The 17,998-nt window shown below is 41.6% G+C and overlaps 1 protein-coding gene across 1 annotated transcript; it reads left to right on the forward strand.

Annotated features, from left to right (window-relative positions):
• Positions 1-6,372: 6,372 nt before the first annotated feature.
• Positions 6,373-17,747, forward strand: LOC130470037 (uncharacterized). The gene is made up of 2 exons (XM_056839595.1): positions 6,373-6,566; positions 16,424-17,747. The coding sequence occupies exons 1-2, from the start codon at positions 6,373-6,375 to the stop codon at positions 17,745-17,747; spliced, it is 1,518 nt and encodes a 505-aa protein (XP_056695573.1).
• Positions 17,748-17,998: the final 251 nt, after the last annotated feature.

Below are 17,998 nucleotides of genomic sequence, written 5' to 3' on the forward strand. Positions count from 1 at the left end.
GTCTTTGCCCCTATTTGAGTAGAGGTAGTTTCTCATAGACTTTTTATCAAAGCCTTCCTCTTTTTCTTCTACTAACTCTCTCGGTTTTGTGTAGATTCTGCCATGGATCGTTTATCCCCCGAAGACAAGCGCTTGGTGGATGTACCTACTTGGTTGTCCGAGGTGTACACTGAGGACATTCTCAAGGCCGTGGAAGCCAAGAAGAAGGACTCCTCCAAAAAGTCCGACGAGGGTGCCTCTGGTGATGTTGCCAAGGTATGCTCTTATTTTTAATATGCTTCTGTATTCCTCTCAAGTCTAGGCTTGGTTGCTTACTTGTTGTATTTTTCAGGAGCCCACTTCGTCAGCTACGAAGAAGCGTCCCGCGTCTTCGACGGTGGCTCCTAAGCCTAAACGGCCCTTTTTCAAAAAGCTGAGTACCACCGACGCTGCAACGAAGCCGTCGCTGGTGAAACAGTCTGCTCCTCTGACTGGGGGAGAAGTTCCCCTTTCTCAGGCGTCCACTCTTCTTCCTGAGCACAGGGAAGCCTCTCCCCAGATGGGCACCGAAGGAGATTCCGCGGCCAGGGCGGCCGTTGACGAGGTAGCGGCCGACCTGGCTGATGCTGCTGGAGCTACTACTTCGTCCAGGGAGAGTAAGGGTAAGGGCAAGGAGGCCGAAGATCCTTCTGTTGTTGATGCTCCCATGCCTCCTCCGGCTCCGTCAAGTGGTAAGTGTCTTTGTACCATTAGATTGTCATGACAACTTGGTATTGTTGTATGGTATTTGATATTTTGACATTGATTCAGTTGATATGTTCAAACGGATGCGGCGTGCTGAAGTGGCGAACATCCCCTCGTCAGGCGGTTTCAACTCAGAGGAAAAGGATAAGATCCTTTCGGACGTCTATGCTGCAATTCCTGAAGAATATGTGAGGTTGCTTCCTGGGATTGACCTGGGGTACTTTGGGTCTATTCAGTCCCTCGTACTTGATGTGAGATACTTTATTCATGGTCATTATATTTTTTTTTCGTTTATTCTTTTTTTTTTTTTTACTAAATCTATTTTGGTCTCGGCAGCTCTTCATCCGTTGTGCCGAGAGTAGGCACTACCGCTTTGATATGCATAAAGAGATGCTCAAGCAAAAGGACCAGATTGAGAATCATGTGAAGTATGCTGAGAGGACAGCCAAATTGATCAATGTGGACGCGGACAATAACATTAAGTCTGAGACAGACGCTCTGAAGAAGGCTGAGGAGGACACCCAGAACTATGAAAAGAAATTGTTGGAGCATGAGGAGAGGTTGGGCGTGCTGAGAAAGGAGTATTCCTCCGTCTCGGAGCGGGTGACCAAATTTCTCCTCCAAAGTGGACGCCTTGGAGGGGCAGCTTAAGGCTACCCAAGACGAGATTGAGGCCGTGCGCAAAGAGGCCGCTAGCTCTTTCAAGCTTGGCGAAGAATCCATTTTGGAGAATGCTCGGCGGGCGTGGGATCAGTCTATGGACGGGAAGGACTTTTCCTGGTTTAAATGTCGCATCTCCTACCAGATGGCCGTCTCGATGGCTAGACGCCTTGGCCTGGATCCCCTGAGTTTTTTAGCGAGGGGGAAGATGAGGACGTGGAGGAGGAAGAAGTGAATTCCCCCGAAGGCCAAGACGTTCAGGACGGGAGTTCCACCGCCCCTCATCCCTAAGTGGCCTTTTAATTAGTTTGGATGGCGCCGTGGGCGCTTGTAATAACTTTGGTGCCTTTTGGCATTTATTTGCTTTGGTTTGTTTGCGCCTTGAGCGCATGTATAAATATTTTGTGCCTCATGTGCACTTGTTTTTTTTTATTCCATTTCAGTTTATTACTGATTTCTTAGGAACTCTCTTATTGGTCCATTTGATGGACTGGTACCCCAGTGTTTTAGGTGATCAGCCTAATTTGAGGCGCTAATCTAGGCCACTTCTCAGGCTGTCAACCGATTAGTCTTTTTGAGACGCCTTCCAAGGAGAAGGCGTCATATTGAGTGTCTGCTCTTGTTGAGTCTTACTTTTGCGTTGTTGTTAGTACATGGTACTTATAAGGTCGTCGTTCATTTGGTAAATAGTGACGCCACCGTTTGGGGCTTGTTTATTTTGGAGTTCTCCACCCCTTAGCGTCTTAAGGGGCTTTATTGAGCCTTGTATTCGTCATATAAGAAAACATTCATTATTTTACTAAGTAGCAAAACTAAACTCACCGCTTCGTAGGCGGGCATTTACAGGCCGTTTTGTAGGCCCTAGTACGATAGTTAGGCCGTTTTGTAGGCTCTAGTACGATAGTTAGGCTGTTTTGTAGGCTTAAGTTACATGAGTTATCCTAATGACACTCTATTTTCAGCCACTTTTCTCTATCTTGATTGGTTCTGTTTTGGCTGGTTTACTCTCATTGGCGGCTGGCAGTTCGTCTTCATGCTTTCTTTTGCTTCTGGCTTCGGCCGAATCTTTCTTCCATGCTGACGGGTTGAGGGTGGTGAGGTAACAGTCTCTTGCTTGTTGTTGGTCTCTATGTATGATTCCTATCGCCCCGTCATCGCATACAAACTTCAAAAGCATTAGATGGGTGACGACTACTGCTTTAATCTTGTTCAGGGTGGGTCGTCCCAAGATGACGTTGTATGTTGTCAAGTCCTTAACAATTAGGAAGTTCACTTCCATCTTCCGTCCATTTTTTCTATCCCTAATTCGAACCGGCAAAGTGATGACGCCTACAGGGTGTATAATGCTTCCTCCAAAACCAATGATGGGATAGTGTATGCTATCCATGGTTTTGGGGTCATGTGCTAGACGATTGAGGCATTCCACGCTCATTATGACGAGCTCCCCGTGTCTATTAGGATGCGCTTCACCCTCATATTAGATATTTTTAACTCGACCACAAGAGGATCATCATGCGGAGTGGCTATTCGTCCACCATCCGACTCACATATCTCGATACGTGGGAATGGGTCCAGAGGTGACTTTCCTGACAGCATTACCTGCCCCAGGCGGCAAGCATAATCTTTCTGCCCCCTCATGGTGGGTCCTCCAGCGGCTGGTCCCCTAGATATGACGGCTACAGACCCCCCTTCGCTGTGTTGTCCCTCCGAAGGTGAGACGGGTGACTTGTTCTTTTTGTACTGGTTTTTTCCAAAGCCGTGAGCATTCTTCTGTAAGTAGTTCTTGAGGTGTCCTTTGGAAGCTAGGCCGTCTAGAGCCCTCTTCAAGCTTCTACAGTTCTTGGTTTCATGCCCTATGTCTTCATGGAACTGGCAATACAACTTAGGGTCTCGACTCTCAGCAGGAGACTTCATGGGGAAAGGTCGTTCAAGTTCAAACCTAGTTCCGACCTCTTTCAGTATCGTGAGGAGATCTGTGTTATACTCGAAATATTCCCTTTCTTGTGGACGTTCTCTCTTGTGCCCAAGAGAATTGGTAACATGTTCTTTTGAGAGAGCCCAAGTTCCATTTACTCGTGGGGCTTTTCGGTCTATTTTGTCTTTCTTCCCTGAGGAATCTGTTGCTTCTCCAGTCCTTCCATCTTTTGACGCGCTGCATATTTCTGTTGCATGGATAAATGCTTCGGCCTCGTCCAAAACTTCGGCCATAGTCCGCACACTTTTCTTGACTAGGTCAAACTTAAAGGACCCCTTCTTCAATCCCCTGATAAAATTATCGAAGGAGACGCCGTCAGGAAAATCTGGGATCTGTCCGGCCTCTAGGTTGAAACGTTCCACATAGCTTCTTAGTGATTCATCTTTCCCCTGTTGAATTCGTCCCAAGTGCATACTTGTTTTCCTTTCTTCCTTGTGTGACATGAACCTAGTGGAGAACAGAGTTTGTAGTTCGTTGAAAGAGGCAATTGACCCTGGGGGCAATCGCTTAAACCACTTAGACGCTACTCCTTTGAGAGTGGCCGGGAAATATTTGCACCAAGTGGCTTCATTGGTTCCTTGAACATACATATGATGACGGTATGCAACTAAGTGCATATCGGGATCAGTGGTACCATCATAGGCTTCAATGGTAGGAGTTTTTATCTTGGGCTCTTTCGAGGCGTTCATGATATCCTCGGAGAAGGGAGTACTCATGTGCCTTAGTGTCAGATTATTAAACCCTTGCTGAATGTGGTAAGTTGGTTCACGGCGGCTGGAGAGCAGGCAGGGACGCAGGCTTACCCTGTTGGGCGTTATCTGGGTCTGTCCTCGAGTAGAGGGGTAAAGTGGTGGATCTTCCATCACAGGGGTGGACCCAGTGTCCGATAGTTCAGATTCAGCTTCATAATATTCTTGACGCCTCGAGGCGGGCCGTAAAACGGTTGGTGGGTTTCCCCTAGATGGTGGTCGTATGACTTGGTCCCTTCGAAGTAGAGAAGTTGGGAGGCCGCGGTCAATCCCCGAGCGCTCAGGCACAGGGCTGATTCCACGGCTAGCATGCGGACGGGAGCTTTCTCTAACTCTCCTTACATTGGATCTAAGTGGCATTCTGTTTATCCGATTGACGCCCAGGCTGAGGGGCCTCTGTGGAGCCGTCCTCTTAGTTATGTAGATTAGCATGTTTTTCCGAATTTCATCTTGCAATGTGGTGTTCATCTGCTGTCGAAAGGTTTGATTCATTTGCTGTTGGAATCCTGCTAAGATCTCGCGTAGCGACCCCACAGAGACTGGCAAGTCCAAATTCTCATCCAGCACGGCATCTCGGACGCTGGGGCTTAGGTGGCCACCCGGCGGAGACGCTTCCACAATTGGTTCTTCCTCTACGACTACGTCAGCTTCCTGCACCCGACGTGGTGTGCTTCCTGCATTTGCGATTCGATTGGCTTCTTCTATATGACGTTGACTCCTTTCGAGAGGCCGTCTCTCTTCTTCCTCACCAGTATACTCTCTGTCAGAGTGCGGTTCGGCCATGATACTATACCTCCCCACAGACGGCGCCAAATGTTGTGGGATCTTTTACGGTGATGACGTGTCACGCGTTCCTCGGAGGTATCAAGTATGACCTGGCACGAACTTCTGGCAACCTGCAAAACAAGAATATTCCCGTAGGAATATTCCCTGTGATGCCTGAGTAAGTATGGGTTAGAGAGAGAAGTAATTCTAGAGAGAAGGCAGAGCAAAAATGGTTTAAGGTAGGTGAGAATGAATTGATTGCCCTTTTACCTAGGGATCTGCACTATTTATAGTGCCAGGGTTTCTTGGGAACTGGTCCTGCATGATTGGATGTTTTGCAAGATCAAGACACGTGTCCTGCTAAGTTTTGGGGGACTTGATTTAGACCTGGTGGGCCAGTTAAGCGTTTGGGCGTTTTTAGACAAATAGCGGAATGCGCTCCTCCTGAGCAAGTGGGTCTCATGACCTACTGATGGGTCTTGGCCCTGCGTGTACCTGCTGATGGGCCTTTGGGCCTTCTTTCTGGGCTTTCATGGTTCAGCCAGGTGGCGTCCTTTTAGGCCACATCAGTTTTCATAGATGACATCTTAGTGTATTCGAGGAACGAAGAAGATCATGATGAACACTTAAGGTCTGTGTTGAGTACACTTAGAGACAACCAATTGTATGCCAAGTTCTAGAAGTGTGAATTTTTGTTGGAGAAAGTTGCATTTTTAGGACATTTTGTGTCAAAAGAAGGAGTTGTAGTGGACCCTACAAATATTAAATCTATTAGTGAATGGCCTACACCTAAGAGTGTCACCGATATTCGAAGTTTTCTTGGTTTAGCTGGATATTATAGGCGCTTTGTGCAAGATTTCTCTACAATAGCCAAGCCAATGACTACTTTGATGAAAAAGGAAGCTAGGTTTGAGTGGAATGAGCAGCGTGAAGAGGCATTCCAAGCTCTAAAGATACGATATAAAATCGCGCCAGTACTAACTCTACCAGATGGAAGTGATGCCTATGACGTGTATAATGATGCGTCAAAAATGGTTTAGGGTGTGTATTGATGCATAATGAAAAAGGTTATTACGTATGCATCAAGGCAGTTGAGGTCGTATGAAGCTAATTACCCCACCCATGATTTAGAGCTAGCAGCCATAGTCTATGCTTTGAAAATTTGGAGACATTACCTATATGGTGTGAGGTGTAAGATATTCATAGATCATAAGAGCTTAAGTACATTTTTAGACGGAAGGATTTGTATATGCGTTAAATAAGATGGTTGGAATTGATTAAGGATTATGATCATATTCACATATCATAAGAGTTTGAAGTACATTTTCACACAGAAGGATTTCAATATGCGTCAAAGAAGATGGTTGGAATTGATTAAGGATTATCATCTAGACATCCAGTATCACGAAGGAAAAGCTAATGTAGCTTGCAGATGCCTTGAGTAGGAAATCAAGCCATAGTGTGAATGCGTTAGTAGTTGCTAACGAGTTGTGCAAAGATATGCAACGGTTGAATGTAGAGATCGCGAGTGGTGAATGTCTGGAGGGAATTATCAATGCGTTGACTACTCAGCCATCGGTATTTGATGAGATTAAGGAAAATCAAGCTGGAGATGTAAACATAGAGCGAATCAAGGAACAAATTTCGCAAGGAAAGGAAATGGATTTTGAGATCCACGATGATGGAAGTTTGAGGTACAAGGGAAGGTGGTGTGTGCCTCAAAAGTGCGAAGAATTGAAAGAAAAGCTTATGAGATAAGGTCACAATACACCATATTATGTTCACCCAGGTGGTGACAAGTTGTATAAGGATCTAAAGAAAGTCTATTGATGGCCAAGAATGAAAAATTGTAATACCTCGTACTTTTAAGTAATTATAAATATAATTTATTATATTTATAAAGCATTTTTATGAATTTTAGAATTTAAATCGCGTTCAAATATTATTTAAACGTATTTTTATTAATTAGAATATTTATTATTTTAATTAACTACGAAATGAATTTATTATTGAAGTCGGGAAATTTATTGGGTTTCGATTTTTAAATGGTTTGAATTAATTCTAAGCCCAACTCGTTTTAATAGTTTAGCCCAACTAGAAACTCTAATTTCAATTCTTAATTCAAACTCAACCATCAAAGCAAGTCCAATATCTAATTTCCTAAGCCTATCCCATTAGGGATTGGGGGAAGCCTATAAATACTCCACTTAATTCAATTGATCCCTCATTAAATCTCATTATTTTCTCTCTCTCTCTCTCTCTCTCTCTCTCTCTCTCTCTCTCTCTCTCTCTCTCTCTCTCTCTCTCTCTCTCTCATACCCGGCTCCCTCTCTCTCCTTGCTCGCCCCTCCTTTGCGTGGCACACAGCCAGCCGAGCACGCCCCTTGCTCGCTCGCTTCTCCTTCGTGCCTCGCCTTCGTCGGTGCACACTCGTGCCTTACCCTACCTGCTGCGCCCTCGCACACACGCACACTCCTCTCCCTTCGTCGACCAGCGCCCAGCGCCAACGAGCCTTGCTCGCTTCTACTCCCTCGCACAGCACGCACACTTGTGCACTCCCTCTCTCCCTCGACACACCGCACATCCCTTCTTCCTTGTGCCCGCATCCCGCGCCCTCGATGCCCACACACACTCGCTCCCTCGGCCGAGTGTTGCTGCCCGCACAACCCTGCTGCCTTTGCTGCTTGCTCGCGTCGCACACCCACACACACAAGTAATTGTGTGTGTGTGTGCCATGCACTATACTCCGTATATTTGTGCCCCTTTTGCGCCCAATCAGATCCAATTCGTGATTGTACCATGCTATAGGCCGAGTTGGTATAATTCTCTTCTTCCTAATCTATTTTATTTCAATTCCGTATTTTAAATTATGAAATTTTATTATAAAATATTGATCTATGATTGATTAAACTGTTGGGATCGGTTATGAACACCGAATTTTGAGGATTTGTATGTTTGGATTATTGAATGATGTTTTGAATTGGAGTATTGTAATTTTCAGATTTGAATTAACAAATAAAGTGTTGATTTTTGATGTTTTAAATGATTTTAATAGTGAATTAGGGTTAGGGTTTTATTCTAAGACTAATGACTAGTTGATTAGCATAATTAGATGACTATTTTAATTATGATAATCAATTATATTTTTTCGAATATTATAAAGACTTAAAACATCGATTTTTAATGGTTTTATGCATGAAAGTTTATTAATTTCATACTAGGGTTTTAACCATTCTATTGAGACTATTATTTTACTAATAAATGTATGTGTAGACACCTAATTTGTGTCTCCCCTTTGGGATGATGATGATACCATTATCCTTGTTAGGTGATTGGAGTAACTCCGGGCGGAAATCCCAATTGCTAATAATATTTCCAAATTCAAGATCCAAAATCCAATCCCCGAGACCGTTCCCTTCCCGGAACTCGGTACAAAATACAACTTCCAAAATCAATTTCAAAATCCAAGTACAATCTCATCTAGTAGACCAACCCATTGGTTTTACTAGGCCTTTTCCACTCTAAATCATATTGGGAAAGTCAAATTCGGGCGTTCGACCCACAAAACCGAGCACGCCGGGCCCCGTCCCGTAAAACCGGAATTCAAAAACCCGAGAAAGGCTTGTTTTTAGACGCTAAACGATGCCTTAACCTCCAAGCAAATACAAAACGCCAAACCTAGTACTATTCGTACAACAGGTACAACACTACAAGACGAAACAAGGACGGATTCCCCGTCCTTGCTTTGGCGGCATTCAAGCCACGTCACCAGCGCCCAGCGCTGGTGCCTTGCACCAATTCCTTCTATAAATATCCCTCATTTCCAGCATAATGGAGAAGAGAACAACAATACAACGTCGTAATTTCGACATTACGCCTCAAAATACAACTCAAAAACTCAAAAACACATACAAAATTCCTAAATTCAAAAAAAGCAATTGGGAGCTCTTGCCTAAATCTAACTAGGTAAATCCGAATCCCATTCTAATCTACTATGTTGCTTTGATTTCTAAATGATTAGCAAGTTGGTGTTTTTAATCATTAAAAAACACCACTTGCAACAATCACACATGTTTTCCAAAAATACAAACTTTCCAAAATACAAAATACAATTTTCAAAAATTCAAGGATGTCCAAGTTGTTTACAATCACCTCTTGGACTAGAATCACCATCAAACATGGGGTAATCAAAGATAACACCTTTTAACATTTAAAGGTTTAGTCTTTTGAGATTCAAAACTCCATTTTCAATATACAAGTTCAAGTTTTCAATTTTCAAGGTCTTACCATGTTTAGGGTTATTCATAGTTATTTCCCTAAACTAGGATCATTTCAAGTTCAAGTTTCAATCATTTCAAGTTCAAAACTTCAATATTCAAGCTTTCAAGTTCAAGTTTAACATACAAAATCTAGGACATTTGGGTTACGCAACCTCTCCCAAGTTGAGATTTTTGGCTTTGAATTCGTGTCGGGCGCTCTTATTTTTAAGGAGCCGCTTGGCGTTCGATTCTCATGTGCCCAATCTCATGCGCACAAATTTCAATTATGCACCTTTCAATATTGCAATTTCAATGTCGCACCTTTCAATACCGCAATTTCAATATCGTACTTTCAATATCGCACTTTCAATATCGCACTTTTAATACCGCAATTTCAATACCGCACTTTTAATTCCGCATCTTTACTTGCCTAGTCCATTTCTAGGCAATGTGGACCTACTCCCTAGTCCTTTTCTAGGGGGTCTTGTATTTACTAATTCTGCACTTTATTTAGTATTGTGATGTTGCTTTATTTGCTTTATCGCTTTCATCACCAACATGCTAAATAAAACAAAATACAAAGGTTACATCACGCTTAACAAATGTATTTTTGGACAAACCGGCCTTAGGTTCCTTAAATCAATCTTTAAACCAAAGTGACCACCATACAATTAGTGATTCAATTTGCTCCTGATGCAAACCCACATTGTCTAAATCTAGGGTTTATTTTCGGAAACAATGTTGTGTCAACGTACTTGAATATTTTTAAAGCTCGCCGAATAAAAATTTTGTTCCCGTGCCCGGATCTCACCCATCCGTTTCAAGGATTCAAGGCCTTATCCAACATAGAGTCACTTGCGGTCTTTCCAAACGAGACTTTAAAAAATGTTTGGTGGCGACTCCTTCGAGGTACAAAAATTCTACGGTTTTCTAAAGAACCGCCCCTCTTGTAGAACGGGAAACAAGTTTTGACACAAAAAAACCCCCTACAATTCTGGCGACTCCACTGGGGACTCTACTAATTTCAATTCGAAAATGCGGGCAGATTTCGAGCAGCAAGCCACTGATCTGCCGAAGTACTGGATGCCAGCATTGGCGCCAGGCGCAGCCCCTGCGCCCAACGCCACTGCTGCATCCAGGACAGTGGCTCACAATGGCTCGTCGCCCACTTTTTCTCAACTTTTCGTGTTGGGAGTTAGTTTGTTTTCGAATATGGAAGGACGCTCCCAAGCCGCGTGAACAAGTGCCGAAAACGAGCTGTACAAATACAAATTCAAGTACGATTTCAATTTCAATTTCTAGGCATTTCATGCATTTTTCGAAAACCATATTGTGCAAAATGAATTTCTACCCTTGCCCAAACGGATGTGTTCTACATTCGGGCTAGCCCCGGGGGCAACGAAATGGTGACTCTCCATACGGTTCCCGACCAAAGTGTGTGACCATTTCCGCGCCTACCGAAACTTGGCATTTACTTGAAATTCCCGATGTCAAATATGGAGGCCGTCTGCCGACACACACTTCCCTTAGGCGGATGTGAATGCTTGTCGCCGGATCCGTCTCTTAGCCAAGAACCTTTTGACAACCCAAAGCCGACCACTTGCATCATACAAAACTTAGACCGACCTTAGGTTGAGAACTTTGCATGTCGCATTCATATTCATGATTAGTGTGACAACGTGCAACTTATGCATTGTGTAGGCGTCTTTGCACGCGTGAATGGCTAACCTCGAGTTCTAGCTTGCCAAAACCAATTAGCCTCCAACTAGGAAACCAAACCCCTAGGAGCATCATTCAAACCTCATGCATCTAAATCGCCGATTTTAGGGTCTTTAGGAGTGTAACTCCATTTTATTCCAAACCCCTTAAACACGCGTCACGCACAAATGCCAAATTTGAAATTCAATCCAACGGCGTCATAATGCCGGATTTTCAAGTCCAAATTCCAAATGCCAAATTCAAAATTCAATCCAACGGCGTCATAATGCTGGATTTTCGAGTCCAAATTCCAAGCTCCAAATTCAAAATTCAATCCAACGGCGTCATAATGCCGGATTTTCGAGTCCAAATTCAAAATTCAAAATTCAATCAAACGGCGTCATAATGCCAGATTTTCTAATCCAAATTTCAAGTTTCAAATTTCAAATCCAAAACCTCAAGTTTTCAAGTCAAAGTTCAAATCCAACGGCGTCATAATGCCGGATTTTCTAGTCCAAATTTCAAGTTTCAAATTCAATCCAAATTTTCAAGTCCAAACCTCAAAAGTCAAATCCAACGGCGTCATAATGACGGATTTTCTAGTCCAAATTTCGAGTTTCAAGTTCAAATCCGAATTTTCTAGAACCTCAATTTTTCAAATCCAAATCCAACGGCGCCATAATGCCAGACTTTCTAGTTCAAATTTCGAGTCTCAAGTTTCAAGTCAATACTCAATCCAACGACACCATAACGCCGGATCTTCTAGTCAAAATTTCCATTTCCAAACTCAAACCTCAAATCCAACGGCGCCATAATGCCGGATTTTCTAGTTCAAATTTCAAGTTTCAAGTTTCAAGTCCAAATCCAACGGCGTCATGCCGGATTTCCTATTTCAAACATTCAATTCTTCAAGCCTCAAACTCAAGTTGCCGCTTCCAAGTCTCAAAACCTCAAAGTTCAAATGCCAAAGCTCATGGCCGGCGTAATGCCAACTTTTCAACTCAAACTTGCAAAACTCAAATGCCATATCGATCTTTCAAATTTCAAGTCCTATACTCAAAATTTTAAGTTCCAAATTCATACCATCGTAATGCCGAATTTTCTATTCCATATTTCAAACCTCAAGGTCCTATACTTCAAGATTCCGAGTCCACGGCGGCATAATGCCGGACTTTCAAGTTCCTAAATTCAATGTTTCAAATCCACGGTGGCATAATGCCGGATTTTTCAAATACAAAGCCCCATACAAAAGTGCGTCCTTTCCATCTCAAAGTTCAAATTTCAAGCCAAATTCAAATTCCAAGAAATCTTGCTTTCCATCGCTCCCCAATACGTACAAAATTCAAAACATTCCAACGGGTTGAAAATCCCCTGAAATAATACAAGTTCAAATTCTACCGACGGGTTGAAACTCCCCAGAAATAATACAAGTTCAAATTCCATTCAACGGGTTGAAACTCCCCTAAAATAATACAAGTCCAATCTTCCGACGGGTTGAAACTCCCCTAAAATAATGCAAATTCCAATTCTCGAGCGGGTGGAAATTCCCTTCAAATATTCCAAATCCAATGGGTTGAAACTCCCCTAAAATATTGACGGGTTGAAACTCCCTTGAAATAATACAAAATTCAAATTCCTAGTACGAGTCCAATTTCCAAATTCTTAAGCGGGTTGAAATTCCCTTCGAATAAGTCCAATTTCCAATTGGTCGAAATATTCTTTTTCGACGTTCCTAGTTCTAGTACAAGAGCCAACTTTCACAAAAGAATGAACACTCCTCTCAAACATTTCCAACGGGTTGCAAATCCCGAATACAAGTACAAAATCCAAAATCCCGAATCTTCGGAGTGGCACTTAGAGTCAAAGTCTAGGTCTCATCCATTGCATGCATATCATCATATTATGTGTCGGGAAGTCCAAGTTCTAAAATCGTCTGGTATGTTCTAACTAGGAGTCCAAAGATCCTGTGGGTTCGCCGAAGAGGAGAAAGGTTGAAAAGAAATCCATCAGCCCTAGCTTCCCTCATAGCCGGCATCGAACGAGCAGCCAGTTCATCTCCTACAAATCAAACTGAAGGAAATAATGCCCTTGGTCGAAGTATGCATATAATGTTAAGTCTAATAAATGCGGTTCAATATTAATTAATAAGTTAATAATTCAGTGAGATCAAGTGAGCTGAATGCCTAGCTAGAGGCCGCTTCAGTTCAAGTGGAATTAATGATATTAATCCACAGCTTACTCTTGACTGAACCCGTAGGGTCACACAAATAGTACGTAAACAGATCAAGTATTTAATGGCATTAAATACTCCATCTATGGATATTCGGAATCGACGGATCTTGGTTTCAGTGGGAGCTAAGATCGTAAAAGGCAAGCAAGTGAGTACTCCGGAAACGATGATATTGCCGGAAACGGAAATATGGATCGTATCGGAAATATAAATATTATCCAAGTCGTAGATGTTGCCGGAAACGGAAACATGGTACGTATCGGAAAATATTATTGGAAATGGAAATATTGCCGGAATCGGAAATATTACCGGAAACGGAAATATTGTCAGAATCGGAAATATTATCGAAATCGGAAAATAATTCCGAAAACGGAAATATTAAATATTTGTTCGAAACGGAAATTAATTCCGGAATCGGAAATATTAAATATTGTTCGTATCGGAAATGAATTCCGGAATCGAGAATTTAATCAGAAGCGTATCGTACGAATTAACATCGGACGAGGCCTGCCAGACGAAGGCCCAGCACGAAGCCGGGCCATCGCCTAGCAAGCCGAAGCGCAACAAACATACGCCAGCCACGCCAGGGCCAGCGCAAGACCAGGCCCAGCAAAGGCCAAGGCGCGCGCGCGGGCTGATGCTCGTGGGTTGCGAGCAGCGCCAGCTCGTGTGGGCCGCAAGGCCTGCGCGGGTTTGTGCGATGCTCGTGCTCGTGCAACGCTTGTGTTTCAATACAAATCCTAAAGCTAATGGAATTTGTTCTATGATTAAATCCTAATCCTAATAAAGATAGAATTTATTTAATAGAGTTTTAATAAGATTCTAATTAAATAAATTAGTATCCTAATAGGATTCCAAGTCCTTTTCCATAACTCTATAAATAGGTGCCTAGGGTCACATATTTACATTGAGGATTTCAAGTATTCAAACAATAAAAAGGTAAGATTTTTAAGTAGAAAAATCAGCCACATTCTTGCCCTATTAGCCGAAAATATATAGTACCTTAAGGGCAATTCTAGTTGGTCAATCTTAAGGCGGATCCGGACGTGCTGTGGACTATCTACGGAGGGACGACACTTGGAGTCCTAAAGACTTGTTCTTGTTCAGTTCGGGCGCAGCTAGGGAGGGCACGCTACAAAGTGTATGCATCTGAATTATGCTAAATGATTATGTGTAAATAATATGTTTCCTGGCTTTATGGTTTTTCCGCATGATTTATGTTTATTCATATGTATCATAACCTAACAGTGGTATCACGAGCCTCTTATTATTTTCATAATCTAAATTGCATGAACATGGTTAAATTTTACAAATTTGCAAATAATTAAAGGGGTGATTAATTTACGTAATTAATTGCAAATTGCGTTTATTTAATTATATGTATGCAGTTTTTCGGCAGTTTCTTCGTTACTCATCCAAATCGAGTGATTTTTGTGTCAATTCCGCATGTAAAAGGCATTCTAAAATTTTGACAAAAATAAGATTTTTTGGCCGAACCCAGAATTCCCAAATTCGAAGCCTAATTATGACTTTTCGGAGGTTTTAGTTTTTCGAACGCAAAAGTTTGTAAATTTAAGATGTTAAATTGAATATTTGCGATTCTTGTTGATAAATCTTGAATTTTTTATTGACCTACAATATATGTTTAACAACTTTGAATGCCTAGACTTGTTAATTATACAACCTAATTTGTAATTATGATTAATTTGTTGAAATTCGAATAATTTAGAATTGATTTGTTTTTCATAATTAATTAATAATTTAATTAGGTATCCATGATTAAAATCCACCATAAAAATTGTTAATTTGTGTTAAATTTTAAATTTTTATGACCTATATTTGAATCCATGTTAATCGGAAATTAATTGATTAATAAATTTTCGATTTTTCGCCCTAAAATTATGAAATTAATATGATTTATTAATTTGTCATTAATTTTAAATTAAAAATTTTAATTTTTTATGAAAACGCCCATAAATATTGCACGCACAAAGAAATGGAAGCTACGTGTTACCCTTAAGGGGTGTTGTATAGTGCGGGCACGCGACGACGAGCAAGGGAGCTCGTCGCCCGTGCGATACGAATGCAGCGAGCAACGAGCTATGCGGCACGCAAGGCCCTGCGCCCAGGCGTGCCTGCAGGGCGATGGGCGAGGGCATGGGCATACGACATAGCATGATGCGTGTGGGCAGCAGCACGCTGCGCCACAACGCACCATGCGCGCCAAGGAGCAGCAGCCACGACGCAGCAATGCTGCGCGCCACGTAGCCCGCAAGGGCTGCGTGTGTGCGTGGCTTGGGCGTGGGTGCGTACAGCTGTGCGGGGTATGTGCGACGATCAATAGGCACGGGGCATAGTGCCTCGGCTTGCAAAGTATTGATGCGTTTCGTTTTAATTTTAAATTTTCAGTTCGGAAATAATTTTAATTGAATCTAAAAATTAATTATTTAAATTGTTTTCTCGGATTTAATTTTGAATATTATAATTATTATAAATTTTATTTATACTAATTATTTTACTAAAATTAAACCTTGAATTAATTTAAATTCATTTAATTCAACTGAAAATTAAATTAAATCAATGGATTCAATTATAATTTTATATGAGCTTTAAATTTTAATTAAATTTGTATGTTTCCGGTTAGACTAGAAATACATTTTTATGTTTAAAATTAGTACTCCCTCCGTATTTATTTAAGAGATACACTTGAGCCGGCACGGGTATTAAGAAGAATAAAACAAGTGGGGTTGTGGTAGATTTTTTAATAGATAAAGCAAGTGGTCCCATGTCCTTTTAGGAGGGGTGGGGGGGGGGGGGGGGGGGGTTTCCTGCCAAAATGTAAAATAGAATCTGGCGCAATTCTATTTCTGTTTCCCTCCAAAACAACACAACAGTCCAAAATTAGTACAGCTGTTATTTCTGATCTGATCTAAAAACACAGCTGGTTTCCCTCCATAAAATTCACCAATATATTTGGTTTCCCTCTATAATTACAGCAAGTGTATAAATTCACCAATTATTTTGGTTTCCCTCCAAAATTTTGACTAAAATTTAAAACTTCCTAAAATTCTGAAAATTTTAAAACTGAAAATGCTGATATAAAAGCCTTCAATTGAATGCGGCCCCTCCTTCAATTTACTTCAACCTGGAAAAAAATAACAAACACAAAAACAGGAGAGAGAAAAGGAAGACCAACATATAAACGGGATGGGGGGACGGGTAGGATTAGTGTAAAATAAACCTCTCAGAACAATTTCATCACAGAGGTTTTGGACGGATTAGCTCACCAACAACTTAGCCTCGATCAAAACAGAAAAGAGAAGCATAAGTTGCCTCTTCAATCTTCTGTTTTGGTTGCTTTAAGTTGGGCATGCATAATGTGTCCTTTTACGAAACAAAATATGAGTGAAGAAGAGCAAAGAAAAATTTCAGAGCATTTACTTACCCAACAGAAGCCAAATGGTAATACGCGTACGGGAGCCGTCAAAGAGTTAGCCATCAAGTATTGCTGCACCAGAAACACCATTCAAAGGGTCTGGAAAGTGGCCAAGGCGAGTAAGCAACAGGGGAAGAGCTTGAATGTGAAGTCCAACAGAGATAAGTGTGGAAGGCAAAAGTTTATCCCTGATCTTGATAGGCTTAAAAGAACCCCATGCCACAAAAAGCAAAACATCAGAGCCGTAGCATTTGCCTTGCAATGCTCTATTTTCACTGTTCAACGGCTGATAAGGGAAAAAATTATCAAAGCACACAACAATTCAATCAAGCCATCACTCACAGATCACAACAAAGTAACGAGGTTGGAATGGTGCTTGCAAGCAATTGACGCTAATACAATTGATGACAACCCATGCTTTGAAGACATGTACAACACTATTCATATAGATGAAAAGTGGTTTTACATGACAAAAGGAAAGCAGAAATACTACTTACTTGCGGGTGAAAAGAGACCATATAGACACTGCAAAAGCAAAAGATTCATTTCAAAGGTCATGTTCCTTGCTGCAGTTGCAAGGCCACGATTTAATGCTGCTGGGGTTTGCACTTTTGATGGAAAATTGGGAATTTTCCCATTTGTTAAGTGGGTACCAGCAAAGAGAAGAAGCAAGAACAGACCGGCAGGAACCCCGGAGTTGAAAGCAATGAATTCAGTGACCAAGGATGCATATAGAAGGATGTTAATCAGACAACTCATACCAGCCATTCAAGAGAAGTGGCCAACTGATCATGAAGGACCCATTATCATTCAACAAGATAACGCGACACCACACATTCAAACAGATGATGCAGATTGGTTAGAAGCAATCAAAGGAACTAACAAAGATATCAGGTTAGTTTTTCAGCCACCAAACAGCCCTGATCTTAATGCATTAGACTTGTGGTTTTTTAGAGCAATTCAATCTTTAAAAGACCAGACATCCCCTACAACGTATCAACAGTTGCTAGGAAGTGTAAAAAATGCATTTAATTTGTTTTGTCCAATTAAGGGGAATAGGATATTTTTGAGCCTTCAATTAGTCCTGATTCAAATCATGAAGGCTAAGGGTAGCAATGATTATCAGCTTGCACATATTGCCAAGGAAAGTTTAGCACGACAAGGCATACTACCCACAGTATTATTCCCATCCCCCGAGTTAGTTCAAGAAACATTTGATGGTTTGCAAGCAATGGAAGTGCAAAGTTGGTGATCAACGATAAACTTTTGAAGCACATAACACCTTTTGGAGCTAGACTTTTGAAGTAACAAAACAAGAACATATCAGCATGTTACAGATGCTCATTTTGTAAGTATTAGTGTTGTAATTCAGTAGAAATAGCCTAACACTTGTATAACTTTTTGATGGATGTGTTAGAAGGATTAATGATGTAATCAGAAAGTACATGAATTAATATGTCAATTGCCTCTCAGGGAGTGATTAATCATCTTTGATAAACACGA

This window comes from Spinacia oleracea, chromosome 3 (genome assembly GCF_020520425.1).
Source record: "Spinacia oleracea cultivar Varoflay chromosome 3, BTI_SOV_V1, whole genome shotgun sequence".
NCBI classification, from domain to species: Eukaryota; Viridiplantae; Streptophyta; class Magnoliopsida; order Caryophyllales; family Amaranthaceae; genus Spinacia; species Spinacia oleracea.

Bases quoted from the DNA above. Each gene is read 5' to 3' on its own strand.
- LOC130470037 (XM_056839595.1), top strand. From the start codon at position 6,373: ATGCAACGGTTGAATGTAGAGATCGCGAGTGGTGAATGTCTGGAGGGA. The intron at 6,567-16,423 runs GTACAAGGGAAG...GGTTGCTTTAAG, and splicing joins CACGATGATGGAAGTTTGAG to TTGGGCATGCATAATGTGTC.